At 45.6% G+C, this 20,639-nt stretch overlaps 1 protein-coding gene across 1 annotated transcript in view; it reads right to left on the bottom strand.

Moving 5' to 3' along the window:
* LOC126235274 (SET domain-containing protein SmydA-8-like) overlaps window positions 1-20,639 on the bottom strand; it is a 125,195-nt gene that overhangs the window by 40,541 nt on the left and 64,015 nt on the right. Inside the window, exons 4-5 of the mRNA XM_049944003.1 lie at window positions 14,143-14,418; window positions 5,148-5,318 (exon numbers count right to left, since the gene is read on the bottom strand). Coding sequence (XP_049799960.1) covers window positions 5,148-5,318; window positions 14,143-14,418 — 447 coding nt within the window. The remainder of the gene's footprint in view (window positions 1-5,147; window positions 5,319-14,142; window positions 14,419-20,639) is intronic.

The raw sequence follows: 20,639 nt of genomic DNA, 5'->3' as shown, positions 1-20,639 counted from the left end.
AGAACCGCACCCTCAGAAGGGCACTGCATCTACCTCTTGGATTGCCCACAGACGACCTGCACGCCGCAACCGAAATCCCACTCCTGAGGGAGCGTTTTCAGGATCTGGCAAGGGCCTTCTATGAGGGTTCTTCCAGATCCGGAAATGCACTCATCCACTCCCTAGGTCGGTATGACATGTCCCGCGATAAGCATAAGCGCCCTATGACGATCTTCGACGACTAAGTCGAAGAGAAAATCCCAACACCCAATCCATAATCCTGCTCCTTCCCATATAACACCAATCTTCTCGCCTACCTCAGGCAAGTACCAGACACACTCACAACAATCATCACAAATCACAGACACCAAAAACCTATAGAAAAATCACACACACACGTTCACAGGGGAGTAAAAGCCGAAAGGCTGCAAACTCCCCCATCACACTTCCCCAAAGAGGGGAAAGTAACAGATGTAAGCTGCTGATCACTTCATGTGTGATGAACTGCTGCCACCAGGCTGCAGCGAGGGTGCAGCGGTCACTCTTGCTTCTCTCATAAAAATACCTTCTAGCGACGACTATCACGAGAGGAGAATGAGTAGATTTCCGTTTCGTTTCTTTGAACACTGTTAGGTAATAAGACTTCATGTTATATTTAGAGTTGAGGGCTCATCCATGTCTGACCGGGTTCAGGTATTTGCACGCAAAACTAAATATCTTATTTTCTGGTATGATTGGCGCAATTTTTCCGCACCCGAAAGCGATTATGAGTTTGAGGGGAGGACTTGTTGAGAAGATCGTCACCTTACCTTAGCCATTCCTTGTGGTTTAATAGTTTTAAGATGCAGTTCAATTATCCCGATGTTCACTGCTTGTTTTTCCGTTTCTTATTTTGTGCCTGCGAATCACATTACTGTGTGCTTCCTGTTGCTGTGTGCTCGCAGAGACACTGATGGAAAAAATCACAACAGCAAGGAGGAGCTGTGGCATTACAAGTATGAAAACCAGTTTTCTTTAAATACATGCTGTAACGGTCGTGATCGTTAGTTACCTTTGAGACTGGACGAGCTGAGTTGATGTTAGTAAAGAATGCATTTAAGGCAACACCTCGCTGAGTTCGAACGATGTCGTGTAATAGGGCTAAGACAAACTGGATGTTCCTTCTGCGATACTGCAAAAAGACGTGGCAGCAATGCAGCCACTGTACTTGATTGCTGGCTGTGGTGGTCACGAGAATGTACGATCGCAAGGAGACCGGTCTCTGGACGGCCACGTGACATTACCGAGAGGGACGACCACTGTGTTTGGGGTATGGCTCTGGCGCATCGTACTGAGTCTGCAGTTGCAATTTGAGCTGCAATTAGCACAACAGTGGTACAACTAAGTTTCACAAATAGGTTACTTCAAGGAAAGCTCCGAGCCAGACGCAATGTAGCGTGCGTTCCACTTATCCCAAACCACCGCCATTTGCTACGCCAGTGGTGTCAAGCGAGAGCTCATTGGAAGGCGGAGAGGTGGTCTGTTGCATTTTCTGATCAAAGTCGTTTCTGCCTCGGTGCCATGGATGGCCTTCTGTTGGTTAGGAGTAGGCCACGTAAGCGCCTGCAACCAACGTGTCTGCAGCCTAGACACACTTGACCTACAGCTGGACGTGTCTGGATTGCGGTTCCGTATGACAGCAGGAACACTCTCGTGGTTACCCCACGCACCCCGACTGCAAATTTGTTCGTCAGGCTGGTTATCCGACTTTTGTGCTGCCGTTCGTGTAGAGCATTCCGGGGGGGGGGATTCCAACAGGATAGAGCTCGCCCGCATACCACTGCTGTAATCCAACATGCTCTACAGATTCGATATGTTGCCTTGATCTGCTCGATCACTAGATGTGTCTCCAACGGAGCGCATTTGGGATATCATTGGTCGACAACTCCAGCGTAATCCACAACCAATATTAACCGTCCCTGTATCGACCAACCAAGTGTTACAGGCATGGAACTCCATCCCACGAACTGACATCCGGCACATGTACGACACAATGCAAGCACTTTTCTGTGCTTGCATTCCACAGTTTGGCGGTTACACCAATTAGTAATGTACCTGAATCTCACATTTGCAATAGCTCTTCTCGCACTTGCATTAACCTGTGAGCTTGCAAAGTTAGTCACTTAAATACTTATGTAGACAAATGTATTCCCGAAATTTGATTGCAATACATTATTTCCCGGTGTTGGAATTTTTTCGTCAGTGCGAAACCGGGGTTAATGTGGACCAGTATTATCATTTCAGTAGAAGGATAACCTTCCCCAGTCTTGATTTTGTAATAACCGACACGCAGAACGCATTTTCGAGGGGTTTTTTCCTTTTCTAGTAGACGATCTATTGTGCGACAAATTAGACTGCGTGCCTTAGTTTATGAGGAGCAATCTGCCTACCGATCGGTCCAGCCGTTACTGGCTACAGAAACGACCGAAACGTATGTTAGATCTTGTCTGCGTCTTCCACATCGTCGGTATCTAAAGTACAGCTGTATCTACAGAGTGGAGATTTAGACGCGTTTCCTCACTTCGCCTCTCTCTCTCTCTCTTTCTTTCTTGGTGGGCCATTGCCTATTCTGTGTCCTTAGTGGTATGGTTTTTACTTCGCAGCAGCCGTGAGATGATTTATGGCCCCTGACTTTTCGCCATGGCAGCACTCTCACGACAGGTACGGACCTGCAACGGCCATTCAGCCGGGGAAATCACTCGCAGTAACTCTATAGTACCTGCTGCCATCTGACAGCCTAGTTTCTTTTGTGGGCTGCAAATTTCTACTTATCTTTACTATGAAATAACTCGACGGCCAGCATAATTTGAAAAGGTCTCATACGTAGGGAACAGTTTTACACCGAGTGGTGTAAGTAGTACATACTACTGCACATCAATAGCACCCTGCAAATTGTTACCCAGTAACTCCACTTCCCTTAAAAAAGAGCGAGAAAAAAGCCTTCTATAAGTCATTTTCTTCCGACAGTGTTCAGCCACTCAGGGTCGTCAGTGGAAGCCTGAAGAAGATCCCAGCAGAGTAATCGAAACGTCCAGCACTGAATAAGTTTGAAGAGGAATACGACGCAGTCTAACGACCCAAATTTTATCGTCAACAAAAATATGGTCAAAGTATAATGAGCAGTGGAGACGATAATTTGCTCTGTGGAGCCACTTCGCTATCAGCTTTCCTAAGGTGTTGCAGCAGTTCTTCCCGTAAATACTACATTTAGATAGTTAATGACACACACAAAATAAGAATATTTGGCAGGCAAGATCGCGTGTTGTAGTAATTTTTTTCCTTTATTTCCCTAATCTCCTTCCTCGACAGAGCCTAGCTGTCATCTTCGGACCTACAATGTACTACGAGTAAAATATTACATGACAATCCGCACCGCCGTAGCACCAGTATACAAGTAGGAAAACAACATAATAACCAGAGATCGCAATACTATTTTTACATAATTTCCGGAAATACTATTACTGCGCATCAATCGCACAAACATTGTGAGAGAACACTCCACTTATGAAACATAGGTGCCACATCGGCTCGTCAGGTACGTAAAACAGAGTAAATAAAAAGTCCATAGTACGAACGGCCGTCATGTAGGTGCCTCTCCAAGGAGCTAGGCATTTTCGTGTAGGTACCTCTTCAAGGAGCTAGGCATTACAACTGCGCCATCACAGTACATATTTTCGCTAACGAAATTGGTCAAAAATATTCCATCACACTGTGAGAAGAACATTAGAGTACATACTTAAAACACTAGAGGGGGAAAATGATCTTTATTACCCATTGGTAAACCTATCAGTAGCTCAGATAAGAGTTCAATATGCGGTAATAAAAATTTTTGAGCATTTGCCCAGTAACAAAGTGTCTGACAAACAGTGAAGTTTTAAATATAATTTAAAATCATTTCTCGTCGACTATTCCATTTATTCCATTGACGAATTTTCTTAAGAACTGGTAGTTAAAAAAACTTATTTTTAAGTGTAATTGCGTGAGCAGGAATAATGGGATAATGCGTTTATTAATGTTAACACTAATGATACATTCATATCCTGTAAGCTGACTTGTTCAATATCATTTTGACAAAAGCATGATTCAAATGATTTATTGAACATGTGACTAACTAAGTAACTAACTAAACAGTGTATCCAAGAGGAGATGCGAGCTCGTCAATGGTGCCGTCGTAGCTACTGCACGTTGTTGTGGTCTTCAGTCCTGAGACTGGTGTGATGCAGCTCTCCATGCAACTCTATCCTGTGCAAGCTTCTTCATCTCCCAGTACCTACTGCAACCTACATCCTTCTGAATCTGTTTAGTGTATTCATCTCTTGGTCTCCCTCTACGATTTTTACCCTCCACGCTGCCCTCCAATGCTAAATTGGTGATCCCTTGATGCCTCAGAACATGTCCTACCAACCGATCCCTTCTTCTAGTCAAGTTGTGCCACAAACTTCTCTTCTCCCCAATCCTATTCAATACCTCCTCATTAGTTATATGATCTTCCCATCTAATCTTCAGCATTCTTCTGTAGCACCACATTTCGAAAGCTTCTATTCTCTTCTTGTCCAAACTAGTTATCGTCCATGTTTCCCTTCCATAAATGTTTGCGCTCGATACAAATACTTTCAGAAACGACTTCCTGACAAATCAATACTCGATGTTAACAAATTTCTCTTCTTCAGAAACGCTTTCCTTGCTACGGCACATCACATCACGAAGTAATGAGCAGGCACGCAGTATAAGCGTCGATGTGCGCTTAAATGCTTGGTCTACAGGTCGCGTAAGTGAGCCATTCCATCGAGTGTTAAATATTCTTTGAAATACAAAATAGTAACTTCACTGTCGAAGCATCTAGCTATTATAACACGAGACCTCGGCTGCCCATTTTTTTTTTTTTTTTTTACGTAATATCAGATCGTTCCGAGCAACATGAGCAACTTATGTATATCACATACAACTATAGCTTGCATATGAGGACGTTACCAAATTAGTGCAGTAACCATTGGTGTTTGAGGGGCGTGTAAGGTTGCTATGGATCGTGGTCTGACATTGCAGCCGTCTCTATCTACAATCGGTTTTGACATCCTCCATGCCGAAGCAAGTAAAGCAAGCGTGTGCTGGGCGCACTGTGCGGTTGTTACCTCTCGGTGAGCGTGCCGAGGCAGCGCATGGCGCTGAGGTGTGTGCCCAGCTCGGTGGGGTCGGCGCAGCGCGGGCAGCGGCAGTCGAAGTACTTGGTGGCGCGCAGGTGCTCGCGCCGCGCCTGCGTGCCCCACAGTGCGTGCGTGTACATCGTCGAGATGTGCTCACCCCTGCAAAGAACAACGCACACCATTACCTCACGCTCAAAACACTTTGCGTCATATGGTGTGTGTGTGTGTGTGTGTGTGTGTGTGTGTGTGTGTGTGTGTGTGTGTGTGTGTGTGTTCTAGCATAGCTCTGGACACCTGAAACAATTTCAATTAGCCATGTACGCATTTCGCCTAGTATCATGCAACTTACGAGGGAAACTCCCCATCGCACCCCCCTCAGATTTAGTGCTAAGAGGGCCCAGTGGACATCCCGCCAAAAAGTGAACACAGATCAAGCATGAAATGGGAAGAAGGTGTACTGGACTCTGAAAAAAAGCAAAATGGAAACGGTCCAAGAACAGCAAGTGCACTACAGAGTAGGAGGTAACAGAAATGGCGCCGTAGTTAATTGGTTACGATGTTGGCTTCCCAAGGGGGGGGGGGGGGGGGCGAGCCGTGTTCATACCTCCCTCATGCTAATTTTATTTATTTTTTTCTGTTCGCTTCATTCAAATTTGTGTCTGTGGCGTGGCGTAACGCCCGTTTGCAACAGCGAGGTGTAAGTAGGGACCTATAATGACAGTTGATTCTGCACAACTACTCTATTAGCAGCCGAAAGAAAGTGGTTTCCAGATGGGAACCGCAAATGTTTGATGTCAAGGAGACAAGTCAACTGAATTCTCCACCGGAAAACAAGTCTGCTGTGTCATACACGGCATTGGTGACATACGCGTGTCATACGATAGGATCTCTTATCGAGGCACCTAATTTGTACGACTGGGAAGTTAGTGAGACATTCTTCAGGACTTTACCTTGAGCTGTCATTCTTGGAGGTGTGGCAATAGAATCGAGTGCAGATCTTTTTCCGAATTTGGAAGACCGACGCTGTCATATATATATTGAATTTGAATGATACTTGTAGTGGACACTTTAGTCTAGGCCCGTAATCTTCTGACATTGAACAAATACCATCAGTTATGTATTCTATTTCTATGCCCTTTGGCATAGAAATGCCGGGATATCGTCAGAACTTTCGTTGGTGTGACACCCGAGCGCAGGATCGCGGTAGCAGCGTCATTTCTCACGATTCGATGGCCGAAGCATGGGACCCTCCGTTTCCGAAGGTCGTGCTGTCTCTGAGTCAAGGACGTACATTGACTGATTCAGTTTGGGTAAAACTGCCTCTGCCAGAGTGAAATATCGCGAGTATTAAGTGTAACTTAGAAACGGATTCCCTCGGAGGAAGTCTTTGGGTCCATAATGTATAGCCGCGCGGGATTAGCCGGGCGGTCTACGGCACTACAGTCATGGTCTGTGCGGCTGGTCCCGTCCGAAATTCGATTCCTCCCTCGGGCATGGGTTTGTGTGTTTGTCCTTACGATAATTTAGGTTAAGTAGTGTAAGCTTAGGAACTGATGACCTTAGAAGTTAAGTCCCATAAGATTTCACACACACATAATGTATACTGACTAGCTTCCTTTCAGACTATGCTGATACAGTAGCTCCATACTTAACAATAATGTACAACCGCTCGCTCGACGGAAGATCCGTACCTAAGGACCGGAAAGATAAACGGGCTACAACAATATTCAAAAAGACAGTAGGAGTAATCCACTGGCCGGCCGAAGTGGCCGTGCGGTTAAAGGCGCTGCAGTCTGGACCCGCAAGACCGCTACGGTCGCAGGTTCGAATCCTGCCTCGGGCATGGATGTTTGTGATGTCCTTAGGTTAGTTAGGTTTAACTAGTTCTAAGTTCTAGGGGACTAATGACCTCAGCAGTTGAGTCCCATAGTGCTCAGAGCCATTTGAACCATTTTTTTGAGTAATCCACTAAATAACTGGTCCATATCATCAACGTCGATATGCAGCAAGATTTTGGAACATTTATCGTGTTCGAACATTATGAATTACCTCGAAAAGGACGGTCTATTGACACATAGTTAACACGGGTATAGAAAACATCATCCTTGTGAAATACAGTTAGCCCTTTAGTCAGACGAAATGTTGAGTGCTATCGACAAGCGATTTCAAATTGATTCCATGTTTTTAGATTTCCATAAGGCTTTCGACACCGAACCTCACAAGTGGCTTGTAATCAAATTGCGTGCTTGTGGAATATCCTCTCAGCTATGCGTCTGTATTCGTGATTCCCTGTCAGACAGGTCACAGTTCGTAGAAACTGACGAAAAGTCATCGAATAAAACGGGAATGATTTCTGGCGTTACCCAACGCAGTGTTATAGAGCCTGTGCTGTTCCTCATCTCTATAAACGATTTAGGAGACAATCTAAGCAGCCGTCTTAGGTTGTTTGCAGATGATGCTGTCCTTTATCGTCTAGTAAAGTCATCAGACGATTAAACCAAATTGCAAAACGATTTATAAAATATACATGTATGGGGCGGAAATTGGCAATTGATCCTAAATAATAAAAAAAATGTGAGGTCATCCACATGATTCCTAAAAGGAATCCGTTAAACTTCGGTTAAGCGATAAATTAATCATATCAAAAGGTCGTAAATTCAACTAAATACCTAGGAATTACAATTACGAACAACTTAAATTGGAAATGACACATAGAAAATGTTGTGGGGAAGGCCAACCAAAGACTGCGTCATACTGGCAGAATTCTTACAGGATGTGACAGAGCTATTAAAGAGGCTGCCTACACTAAGCGTGTCCACCCTCTTTTTGCAGATATGCTGCGCGGTGTGGGATCCTTGCCAGGTAGGATTAACGGAGTACATCGAGAAAGTTCAAAGAAGGGGCAGCACGTTTTGTATTACCGAGAAATAGGGGAGGGAATTGACGTACATGGTACAGGATCTGGGTGTAAAAGATTCAAACCCAGGCGTTTTTTTATTGCAGCGGGATCTTCTCACGAAATTTCAATCGCTAACTTTCTCCTCCGAATGCGAAAATATTTTGTTTATGCCGACCTACATAGGGAGAAACGATCATCGTAATAAAATAAGATATATAAGAGCTCGAACGGAATGATATAGGTGTTTGTTTTTTCCGCGCGCCGTTCGAGAGTGTAATAACAGAGAATTAATGTGAATTTGCAGAATAGCCATGTAGATGTAGATGTTAATGGCAAGGTACGCAGACGACAGCAGCAGATTGTAACGGCGGATATAGGAGCCTACTGCGCAGCAAATGAATGGCCAATTCTATACAGGAAAATAGATAACGAGAAGCTGTACCATCCAGACCCACCTTCTCGGCATAGGGAACAGAAACCAGCGCCCAGCGTGCGTACTTCAGTTTTCTGCACGCCACAGGGTACATACACTACTAACCATTAAACTGGCTACATCTGAAGATGACGTGCTACAGACGCCAGATTTAACCGACAGGAGGAAGATGCTGTGATATGCAAATGATTAGCTTTTCAGAGCATTCACAGAAGCTTGGTGCCGGAGGCGACACCTACAACGTGCTGATATGAGGAAAGTTTCCAACCGATTTCTCATTCACAAACAGCAGTTCACCGGCGTTGCCTGGTGAAACGTTGTTGTGATGCCTCGTGTAAGGAGGAGAAATACGTACCATCATGTTTCCGACTTCGATAAAGGTCGGATTGTAGCCTATCGCGATTGCGGTTTATCGTATCGTGACACTGCTGCTCGAGTTGGTCGAGATCCAATGACTGTTAGCAGAATATGGAATCGGTGGGTTCAGGAGGGTAATACGGAACGCCGTGCTGGATCCCAACGGCCTCGGATCACTAGCAAAAAAATGGCTCTGAGCACTATGGGACTCAACTGCTGAGGTCATAAGTCCCCTAGAACTTAGAACTACTTAAACCTAACTAACCTAAGGAAATCACACACATCCATGCCCAAGGCAGGATTCGAACCTGCCACCGTAGCACTCACGCGGCTCCGGACTGAGCGCCTAGAACCGCTAGACCGGATCACTAGCAGTCGAGATGACAGGCATCTTATCCGCTTGGCTGCAACAGATCGTGCAACCACGTCTAGATCCATGAGTCAACAGATGGGGACGTTTGCAAGACAACAACCGTCTGCACGAACAGTTCGACGACGTTTTCAGCAGCATGGACTATCAGCTCGGAGACCATGGCTGCAGCTACCCTTGACGCTGCATCACAGGCAGGAGCGCCTGCGATGGTGTACTCAATGACGAACCTAGGTGCACGAATGGCAAAACGCCATTTTTTCGGATAAATCCAGGTTCTATTTACAGCATCATGATGGTCTCTTTTGTGTTAGCAGAAGAGCCAACACCGTGTTACGAATGGAGGCCGAAATGCACGCGTTTTAGCTCACGCAGGCTGGCATGAGGAGGGAAGAACTGTACTGACGTGAGGTCTGAACATGACAAGGAATGAGAATTCAGAAAGAGGACGTAATTAGTTTGATCTTAACTTTAATCCATTAATGATGAACATCGCTCTTGACGGTACATGATTCACAATCTTATCTGTTCAGAATACATTCTTGACATAATTATAGTAACTGAAAACAGCGCCTTGCTAGGTCGTAGCAAATGACGTAGTTGAAGGCTATGCTAAACTGTCGTCTCTGCAAATGAGAGCGTATGTAGACAGTGAACCATCGCTAGCAAAGTCGTCTGTACAACTGGGGCTAGTGCTAGGGAGTCTCTCTAGACTAGACCTGTCGTGTGGCGGCGCTCGGTCTGCAATCACTGATAGTGGCGACACGCGGGTCCGACGTATACTAACGGACCGCGGCCGATTTAAACGCTACCACCTAGCAAGTGTGGTGTCTGGCGGTGACACCACAGTCTTATCCGTGTTTGGCGACATCGCGGTGAACGCACATCGGAAGAGTGTATTCGTCATCGCCATACTGGCGTATCTCCCGGCGTGATGGTATGGGGTTCCATTGGTTACACGTCTCGATCACCTCTTGTTCGCATTGACGGCACTTTGAACAGTGGACGTTACATTTCAGATGTGTTACGACCCGTGGCTCTACCCTTCATTCGATCCCTGCGAAACCCTACATTTCAGCAGGATAATGCACGACCGCAAGTTGCAGGTCCTGTACGGGCATTTCTGGATACAGAAAATGTTTGACTGCTGCCCTGGCCACCACATTCTCCAGATCTCTCACCAATTGAAAACGTCTGGTCAATGGTGGCCGAGCAACTGGCTCGTCACAATACGCCAGTCACTACTCTTGATGAACTGTGGTATCGTGTTGAAGGTGCATGGGGAACCGTACCTGTACATGCCATCCAAGCTCTGTTTGACTAGATGCCCATGCGTATCAAGGCCGTTATTACGGCCAGAGATGGCTGTTCTGGGTACTGATTTCTCAGGATCTATGCACCCAAATTGTGTGAAAATGTAATCACATGTCAGTTCTAGTATACTATATCTGCCCAATGAATACCCGTTTATCATCTGCTTTTCTTCTTGGCGTAGCAATTTTAAGGGCCAGTATTGTAGATTAAGATGGTCGTAGGGACACCGCCATTGGCCATCCGAAGCACAGCAAAAAGTTGCCCTGAATATACGAGTAATGCGTTCCGCTCACGAACATGGCCATGGCACCATTCAGATAAGGGAGGATTGAAATAATGGGACGCATGACAAAACTGCCATCGTGTACTGGCGATCGATACAGCAACCTGCTTCCCGATTCTGTTTGTTTGCCTCCAGCGTCCCAGAGGAGACCGGTTCCGTTAGCAAGGCAATCCTTCCAGAACCATACTAAGATGATTCGAGAAACACTCCACGCACTTGAGAGCTGCTCCGAGGAACACTCCATGAACGCGAGGGTCTTTATGTAACTTCTACCAACTCATCTGGTTTGTGCCATATTGAGCACATTTGGATCGTGACTTTTCTTCAGGCATGATGTATTCACTTTGAACTCATGACCGACTTAACAACGTGAGCAGTCGAGAGGCGATGGACTGGTCATGCTAGAAGTGTTTCTAAATTCATCGTGTATACATACACATGATGTCTACATATATTTTAATGGACGGGATTATTGAGCCATTTATCGGTTCGTGAATCTATTATCATTAGAGGTCTTCCCTCTGTTGTATCTTTGCACCTTGTCGCCTAGCAACGAGTCCTGTAGTGCCCCGCTAGAGTGCGTGGCGTGCCCCGCCTGCCCGATTTAAGTCTTGCTCTCAGTGTGTTTCTTGCTTAGTGGCTATAAGTCTAACTAGCTGCAAAACTGCTGCCAACGGCGATTCAAATGCTTTGATGGTAAAGACGCACCAGGTATATTGCATCTGAGGAGACCCTGACCTGAAGGTTTTCTACCTTCCGGTCCGTTGGAAGAGACGCACTTGGTATACTGCATCTGAGGAGACTTTGGCCTGAAATTCTATTGTCTGAAGTGTCGAACCAGATGCAGACCGATGGCAGCTGCGTCGAAATCTAGCAGTTGTCTATGCCGTTCTCTGGACCTCGATTAGAGGAACGAAGAAACTTTAGCCTGGGAAGAAACATGTTAAGTTAAAAGGCTTTCCCATATACCAAGCGTGGAATGACTTGTTTGTTTCCGTGTATAGTTGCTGCAAGGTGAACGTCAGTTAAATTTTATGTAGCTTGCGAAGTTTCATTATCTGTTTCAGTGTCACGAGAGTGCTGTCTGGATAAGATTGTTTTTTAATACTGTCATTAATTACTGCCTGTTGTATGGCCCTTACATGTTAATCTTTTACTTATTATTATCAACTTTGATAGATTTATAAATATTTATTGAGAATTCTCCCACAAAGTTTTTTTTTTTTTTGCATTCATGGCTAAGCTCTGTTAAGGATGTTTTATGTGTAGCCTGGAGTTCCCTGCTTTCATGTTTTTGTTACTGTGCATATTCCATCTATTTTCATGTTTTAGGAGAGCCTTCCAAAGGTTTTAGTCGACATGTATGGCCGGATTAATGTCCTGAGAACATTGCAGAATGACATTTTATCACAGCTTTTAATTTGAGTTTCAGTTTCTATCTTTAATTGTTATTTAATTAATTCAGATCTCCTCTGGCACGTAATACACCACTGCATACTATTTACTTCACTAGCCGCAACGATAAACGTAATAACTGGGGCCCAAAAATTATTCTTGACTTTTTCACTGAAATCTGATTTTAATATAATTTTTAAATTATTGAAAACTGTCAAGCACTTCTCTACTAATACTTTCAGAATAATAAAGGCCAACAGTTCTCTTGGAAACAATTCGTTTGGATTAATTCTCTGATCGTGTTAATATTGAATCTTAAAGTTTGAAAAGACAATCGGACTTTTAGATTAAACGAAAATGATTGGACGTGTTTAATGAATGAAAATTTATACTGCCGTAACTGGCAACTGGAATTAAATATTACATTCGAACGAAAAAGCTTCCGTATTGAATTATCTTACATTTTGTAATAGTTCTGAACTTTCATCTTTAAATAGTTGGGAACGAAATTCTGAAGGTTCGAGTTAAAATCAAACTGTTTCACTTTAACCGTTCCATACAACTATGAACAAAACACAGGCGATAACTTACGTTAAATCTGATCAGATCAGTGAACGGGGGATGAAAATGGAATGGCCTATTTCGGCATTGTTTGTTCCTTTTATAATAGGGCATCCATGGGGATCTTTGCCCTCTCCCTTTTACTTTAGAGTGATCGTAGTACAGTATTTTGAAGGTCGCTGCTTTTTATCAGACGATATATATTTCGCACGTTAATTATTATTTAATTTCATTTTAATTACAATAGCGATGAATGTAAAGGGAGGAAAATGTCTTTAGATATGGCTATGACGCTATAACATGATCTTGTCAGGTACAGCGCACGTCAAGACTTGATGACGGAGACCAGCTGGTTATTGTAAGTTGGGTGCATCACTGCACGTTTCTTTTATAAATTCCTTTAGTTCTGAAGGTGTACATGATTAAGTTCGATGTACTTGCGTTAAGCCTGATGGTATTAAAATTGTGCAAGTTTATTTTTCTCTGTTAACCGCAGCACTGGGGCAACGGCCTTGCCGCAGTGGATACACCGGTTCCCGTGAGATCACCGAAGTTAAGGGCTGTCGGGCGTGGTCGGCACTTGGATGGGTGACCATCCAGGCCGCCATGAGTTGTCACCATTTTTCGGGGTGCACTCAGCCTCGTGATGCCAATTGAGAAGCTACTCGACCGAATAGTAGCAGCTTCGGTCAAGAATACCATCATAACGACCGAGAGAGCGGTGTGCTGACCCCAAGTCCCTCCTATCCGCATCCTCCACCGAGGGTGACACGGCGGTCGGATGGTCCCGGTAGGCTACTCGTGGCCTGAAGACGGAGTGCTTTAACCGCAGCACTGACGTCGAGCCAAATAAAATTATTTTGGTTTTTTCCCCCTATTTACAGGTTCCACTCCCAGTTCCTCGTCCCTGGCTTACCAGTTCTCTCACCAACAAATCAAACTATTCTAATTCCAACCAATGGTTTGGTTATTTTCCCACAGCCGTAAGGTACATCTAAGAAATGGGGTCCGCAGCTCGTGGTCGTGCGGTAGCGTTCTCGCTTCCCACGCCCGGGTTCCCGGATTCGATTCCCAGCGGGGTCAAGGATTTTCTCTGCCTCGTGATGACTGGGTGTTGTGTGCTGTCCTTAGGTTAGTTAGGTTTAAGTAGTTCTAAGTTCTAGGGGACTGATGACCATAGATGTTAAGTCCCATAGTGCTCAGAGCCATTTTTAAGAAATGGGAATCGGATTCCCAGTGCCCCCAAATGGGACTTGTTGCACAGTAGTTCCAACCCCCTGATATCTGAGAAGAACCAGGATGACCCACCTGAGCCATCTGGGTGGAGAATGAAACGAACATATGGAAGGAGTACGGTGAGGGGCGCGCTACCTGGGTATGAGCTTGGCGGCGCGCACGGTTAGCCGGCAGCCGCGCTGGAAGTCGAAGGTGTGCCTGGTGTTGGGCACGCAGCTGTGCTCCAGCAGGTAGGCGGTGGGGTAGAGCGCGCTGGCCTCGCCGCCGCCGGGCAGCGTGATGTCGAGCGCGTTCACGTCCAGCACGCCGCACACGCGCCGGATCGCCGCATCGCTCGCGTCCTCCACCGCCTGACTCGCCTCGCCGCACAGCACCTTCTTCCGCATGAACTCCGACACCTCGCCAGACTCCCTGCGCAACAGACTCACATTTAGGGCTGTCCTCTTCATCGTAAGAATCACTCTTTCCATTGGGGCCGGCTAGGGTGATGGTCCGCCCATGCGCTTTCTCTTTTTATTTTTTATTCAAAAAATCTACATCTGCGCCGGACGCGCCTCGCTTGGCGCCTAGATACCTCGCGATTCACCGGGCGACTTCCTTGGTAAACAAACATCTGTCAACTTACGAGACTGGCCACACCGAGCGCCAGGTGGCTAAGCTACTCCGCTTGGCGTTGTTGTCACCGTAGCAAATTTTAATTTTTATTCTTGCTTTTGTGACCATGATAAGACTCCAGGCTCCATAGGCAAACAGCCAGCCGACGTTAAGAAATAGTCCACCAGGACGTAGGGACAAGATAAGTGGTGGAGGCTGCCAAATATGGCTTGTCTATTAAATAACTCCTCCTGCCAGAGGAAGCAGTGTAAGTAGGCTGTTTAGGTTTTTATGTTGGTAACATCACCTAGCGCTCTGTATGAAAATCACTGGCTGTGCTGTGTACAGTCTGTGGCTGGTTGGCATTGTTGGAATATTCGCCGTTGTAGTGTTAGGCAGTTGGATGTGAACAGCGCATAGTGTTGCGCAGTTGAAGGTGAGCCGCCAGCAGTGTGGATGTGGGGAGAGAAATGGCGGAGTTTTGAGAGCGGATGATCTGGACGTGTGTCCATCAGAGACAGTAAATTTGTAAGACTGGATGTCATGAACTGCTATATATATTATGACTTTTGAACACTATTAAGGTAAATACATTGTTTGTTCTCTATCAAAATCTTTCATTTGCTAGCTATGCCTATAAGTGGTTAGTGCCTTCAGTACTTTGAATCTTTTATTTAGCTGGCAGTATTGGTGCTCGCTGTATTGCAGTAGTTCTAGTAACGAAGATTTTTGTGAGGTAAATGATTTGTGGAAGGTATAGGTTAATGTTAGCCAGGGCCATTCTTTTGTAGGGATTATTGAAAGTCAGACTGCGTTGCGCTAAAAACATTGTGTCAGTTTAGTGTTGATCAGAATAGGTAAAGAGCGAAATGTCTGAGTACGTTCAGTTCTGCTCAGCTGTTTGAAAATCAAATAACGTAAGGAGTTTACCAGCATAGTAATTCATAAATTTTTCTAAGGGGACGTTTCAGTAGCATGAATCAAACTTGCGCAATGGAAGACACAAACACCAGGCCGATAATACAGCAAGAGAGAGTGTCGGTCACGTGCAGAAAAGACTCGTGTGGAACCAAATTAAGTTGTGTGCAGCTAGAAACGAAAGCGTCGCGTGGCACCGAGGCATTCTTGCGCAAGCCGACCAATTAGAAACGAGAGTGTCGTGTGGAACTATAGGCATTATTGTGCAATCCGATCACTTAGAAATGAAACAGCCGTGTGAAACAAATTGACTCGTGTGCACCCAAGTACATGAGAAACGAAATAAAAGGCCAGGCAGCGGAATAGCTAGAGGCAGAGATTCAGATACAGATTCAGAGCCAGTGCCAGCAGTTTGGAGGTTCCGCAGCGAGACGCTAGCGGGGCCGAGTAAGCCCATAGCAGCCGATACAGCTGATAAAGACTTCGACTAGGAGGAGACGGTGATAGAGTCTGGTGGACACTCAGGAACTGCAGGTCAAGTAGGATTTTTTGAGTTTCATTGGAATAGTGTTGAACAGAGGCTGTCAGTCTTTGTCTCAATTACGTAGAGAGATTTCAGTGCTAACCAAGAACAAGTGATTGCTTTGTACTTGTTTCTTATATGTACCGGCAATTAGCTTTGAAGTAGCAAGTCCGAATAAATAGACTGAATCTTACTAAGGGGTTTATGGTCCAACGCCTCACGAAAGTATATGAGAGAATAAACTTCATAGAAACTAACCTATCTTTTCTGCCTATTGCAATTCTGTAACCTGTGTTCAGGAAACTTATTTGCTTCAAACCAAGGAGATTCTCTCCCTCTCATCTCCGATGTAAAGGTTGACAGTAATTTATAACCAACCCACTGTCGTTAACGTCCCGATTGCGCTACGCAGTTCGCACTTATTTCATTCTGGTATAGTGAGGCTGTGCCGGGACGCGACAGCGTGTCGCTAGACGAACTGTGGTGTTGGTTCATCCCGGCATGTCGCCTAGTGACTTCACATGATAAATGCTGCTGATTACGTCGTTTCGTTTGTTTCTTGTCTACCACGGATGAAATTGGAAATTTGTGGTAAGTTCTATGGGACCAAACTGCTGACGTCATCGGTACCAAGGCTTACACACTACTTAATCTAACTTAAACTGACTTACGCTAAGGACAACATACAAACTCATGCCCAAGGGAGGACTTGAACCTCCGACGGGGGCAGCCGTGAGAACCGTGGCAACGCGCCCTAGATTGCACGCCTACCCCGCGCGGCTCTAGCACGAATGACGAAGCAGTAATATCGGCAATGTTCAAAGAGAAATGTTATTTGCAATTCGTCGAAGTTCTGCAACAATCAAATTTTGAATTTGGCTCCATAGCATAAGATTTTGCAAAGATGCCATTTCAGCCATATGTGGAAACAAACTCTGCAAGAAGAGGAGATCAGCAATTTAGGTTCTGTCGATATCTTGCTCCAATATTTATTTCTTGTTTCTCGCTCAAGGTCCAAGAATTGGTCACTTTTGCTTGTAGAGACAGTGGAACGCCTCTTTTTCTTTTGTGGTTCAGGAGTATTAACTGTATGAGAAGCATTTGGCAACTCCAGAGACTGAACGTCTTGAAACAGCGTGAGCCGCGGCGCGGCTCTCGGGCGCAAGACGCTTTCGATTACTCCTCTGGTTGAGGTTGGCACTATGTGCGATCGAGAGCGCCTCCTGTCGGAGCGGGTCCTAACGAGGGAGTGAGTGCTAGTACGGGAGTCTGGGGCGGACAGCAGGGGAGAACGGACATTGCGGCCGCACTCTGAGGCGACAAGAGAAAAGTTGTTGTGCACGGCCGAGAAGAGAGCGTTGAGCAAGGCGGCAGTCAGCATCGATTTCCGGGGGACAGAGTGTTGCGATAGTCCAGCGAGCAGACACCAGCTCCGGGAGCAGTGCTCCGGTTTGTGGACGTGACGTGGGTCGTATTTTGGCGCAGTATAATTTGCTTGGTACGCATCTGCTGCTCCCTTTATGACCACGTGTGTTGTTCTGTCCCTACGTGCACTGAAAAGGTTACGCTCCGGGTGGACCAGTGGCTTGTGCTTTACGTTCATGCACCCTGACTCATTTGTTTTGCTGCAGGCAGCTGTAATTTCAGAGATTTTTTTTTCGTCGCGATTGTCTTAGCCCGGTGGTGCCTAGTATCCGAGAACAAGACAGCTAACGTGTTACCTGTTGTTTTGGGTTTTGGCGTCCTGTTTGGGCAGCCTAGTTATCACGCACACAAATGCATTGCTGCTGAGTGAGGTTAGTCCTAATCTTGTGGAACTGAGCTTTCAGTGACTGGCTCGTCTGCAAATTAAGTAATTTAACCTTTGTGGTGTGTTTTTTTTTTTTTTTTTCTTTCAGTGGTGAATTTCTTGACATTTATTTGTATATGTTTCGCCGTTAATGATAACTGTGAGTAAGATAGCAAGGTCTTGAAGGGCTTGCGTATCGTGACTGTATTTTTGGCAACTATTTAATTTGATTTCTTGTTATCGGTCTGGTGAAAACTCATGCCAAGTTTACTAATTTCCGCCTGTGGTCCGGAAGTTGGTTTGAAGGTAAATCCGTCGGTAAATCTTTACTGGACCTAACTTTTAACTGAACTTGCGTTGAACTAATGCCATTATTAAATCGTTTCTTGTGTGCTATAAATTGTATTACCATAGACAAGGAGACAGGGCACATTCTGTGGTCGAGGGGTAGGCACGGTTGCTGCTTTGCGCGTGGCGTCTTGTCGCTCGCTATCATTTCCCGCGTTAGTACGGGCGGCGTGAGATTGGTTTGCTCGCGGTTGTATGGCCGCTAGTCAACTGTGCCTGCTCCCGCTTCAGGGTGCACCGTGTTTCGTAAGGCGTACGCCGACTTTCAGTCACTGTTACTCCTGTGTTGCTGTCGGTCGCTTACCGAAACGTTAGTCTGTTTTAGCACGGTGGCCACTGGGCTGTGACGATGTCGGTTGATGACCATCGTTGGGGCGGTCGTCCGCTCTGAGTGGCTTCGGTCGCTTTGACTTGGCAGTTACCTTCTGGTTAAACAGATCAAACTTGTTTATTCGCTGTAAATTCCTAAGTAGTTTGTGAAAAAAGTTGTAACTTTCATGAGTTTACTTAATTTAAGCATTCTTGTAAAGCAGTTCTTTATCTACGTTTTATTGATTGGTAATTCTTTATTGGGGTTATTCACTGGTCGAAGGTTAACATATGTTTGTAACCAAGTTTATGTCCTTGCTTAATTGAGGTTTGTTAAGAGCCTTTATTGCTGGAAGATCATTGAAGATTTGGTGCTTGCAATTGTGAATACTGTTGTCTATGTTGTGTGCTACCCTTCCACTTCCACAGCCAAGCTGTCCTATCTACCAGTACACAGCGTACCAATTTCATTTCTCTTTCTAAAATACACACATCAAAAAAAGTTTTGCATCACCCCAGCTCCCAGAACTCCTAAAGATAGTCGTTGACTGTGGATATTGTATCAAAGACACAGTCCCTTTGACTGTTCAGAGATACTAAACCCGCCCAAAGATGTAAACAAGCATGCATGAGCAGCGCGTATTACACGGAGGTGTTCCGACAGCCGATCAGTTCCACTCATTCCACCAGGAAGGAGGTACACGGCTCATGTTGTCTGTAGTTCAACCATGCCTGGACGGTCAATACCACGGTTCGATCGTGTCTGCATTGTTACTTTGTGCCAGGAAGGGCTCTCAACAAGGGAAGTGTACAGGCGTCTCGGAGTCAACCAAAGCGATGTTGTTGGGACATGGAGGAGATACAGAGAGACACTGTCGATGACATGCCTCGCTCTAGCCGCCCTAGGGCTACTACTGCAGTGGATGACCGCTACTTACGGATTATGGCTCGCAGGAACCCTGACAGCAACGTCACCATGTTGAATAATGCTTTTCGTGCAGCCACAGGACGTCGTGTTACGACTCAAACTCTGCGCAATAGGCTGCATGATGCGCAACTTCACTCCCGACGTCCATGGCGATGTCCATCTTCACAACCAAGACACCATGCAGCGCGGTACAGATGGGCCCAACAACATGCCAAATGGACCGATCATGATTGGCATCACTTTATCTTCACCGATGAGTGTCGCATATGCCTCCAACCAGACAATCGTCGGAGACGTGTTTGGGGACAACTCGGTCAGGCTGAACGCCTTAGACACATTGTCCAGCGATTGCAGCAAGGTGGAGGTTCCCTGCTGTTTTGAGATGGCGTTATGTGGGGGCGACATAGGCCGCTGCTGGAAGGCGTCGTAACGACTGTACGATACGTGAATACCATCCTCCGGCCGACAGTGCAACCATATCGGCAGCATATTGGAGAGGCATTCCTCTTCATGGACGACAATTCGCGCCCCCATCGTGCACATCTTGTGACTGACTTCCTTCAGGACAACGACATCGATCGACTAGAGTGGCCAGCATGTTCTACAGACATGAACCCTATCGAACATGCCTGGGATAGATTGAAAAGGGCTGTTTATGGACGGCGTGACCCACCAACCACTCTGTGGGATTTATACAAAATCGCCGTTGAGGAATGGGAGAAACTGGACGAACAGTACCTTGATGAGCTTGTGGATAGTATGCCACGACGATACAGGCATGCATCAATACAAGAGGACGTGCTACTGGGTACAGCAGTGTGGACCACCACCTCTGAAGGTTTCGGTGTATGGTGGAACAACATGCAACGTGTGGTTTTCATGATCAATAAAAAGGGCGGAAATGATGTTTATGTTGATCTCTGTTCCAGTTTTCTGTACAGGTTCCGGAACTCTCGGAATCGAGGTAATGCGAAACTTTTTTTGGTGTGTGTAGTAGTATCTCTGAGTTCGGGAGTCATTTAGTATTTTTTTCTTTAAACTGTAACTGTTCAGAAAAGTGCGAAAACCTTGTGGGAATATCATCTCCGCCTGCACTTCGCCACCTATGTAATTAGTATTTTTTTCTGTAGTTTTTGTGTAATGGCCGTGAGAAGGATATCGAACGACTTTACTTTGTATCAAAAAATGTGTCTTGGAACTCCCGAAGTTGTTTTTGCAATATC

The sequence above is a fragment of the Schistocerca nitens genome, chromosome 2, assembly GCF_023898315.1.
Source record: "Schistocerca nitens isolate TAMUIC-IGC-003100 chromosome 2, iqSchNite1.1, whole genome shotgun sequence".
Classification (NCBI taxonomy): Eukaryota; Metazoa; Arthropoda; class Insecta; order Orthoptera; family Acrididae; genus Schistocerca; species Schistocerca nitens.
This window is presented reverse-complemented; position numbering and strand designations above follow the sequence as displayed.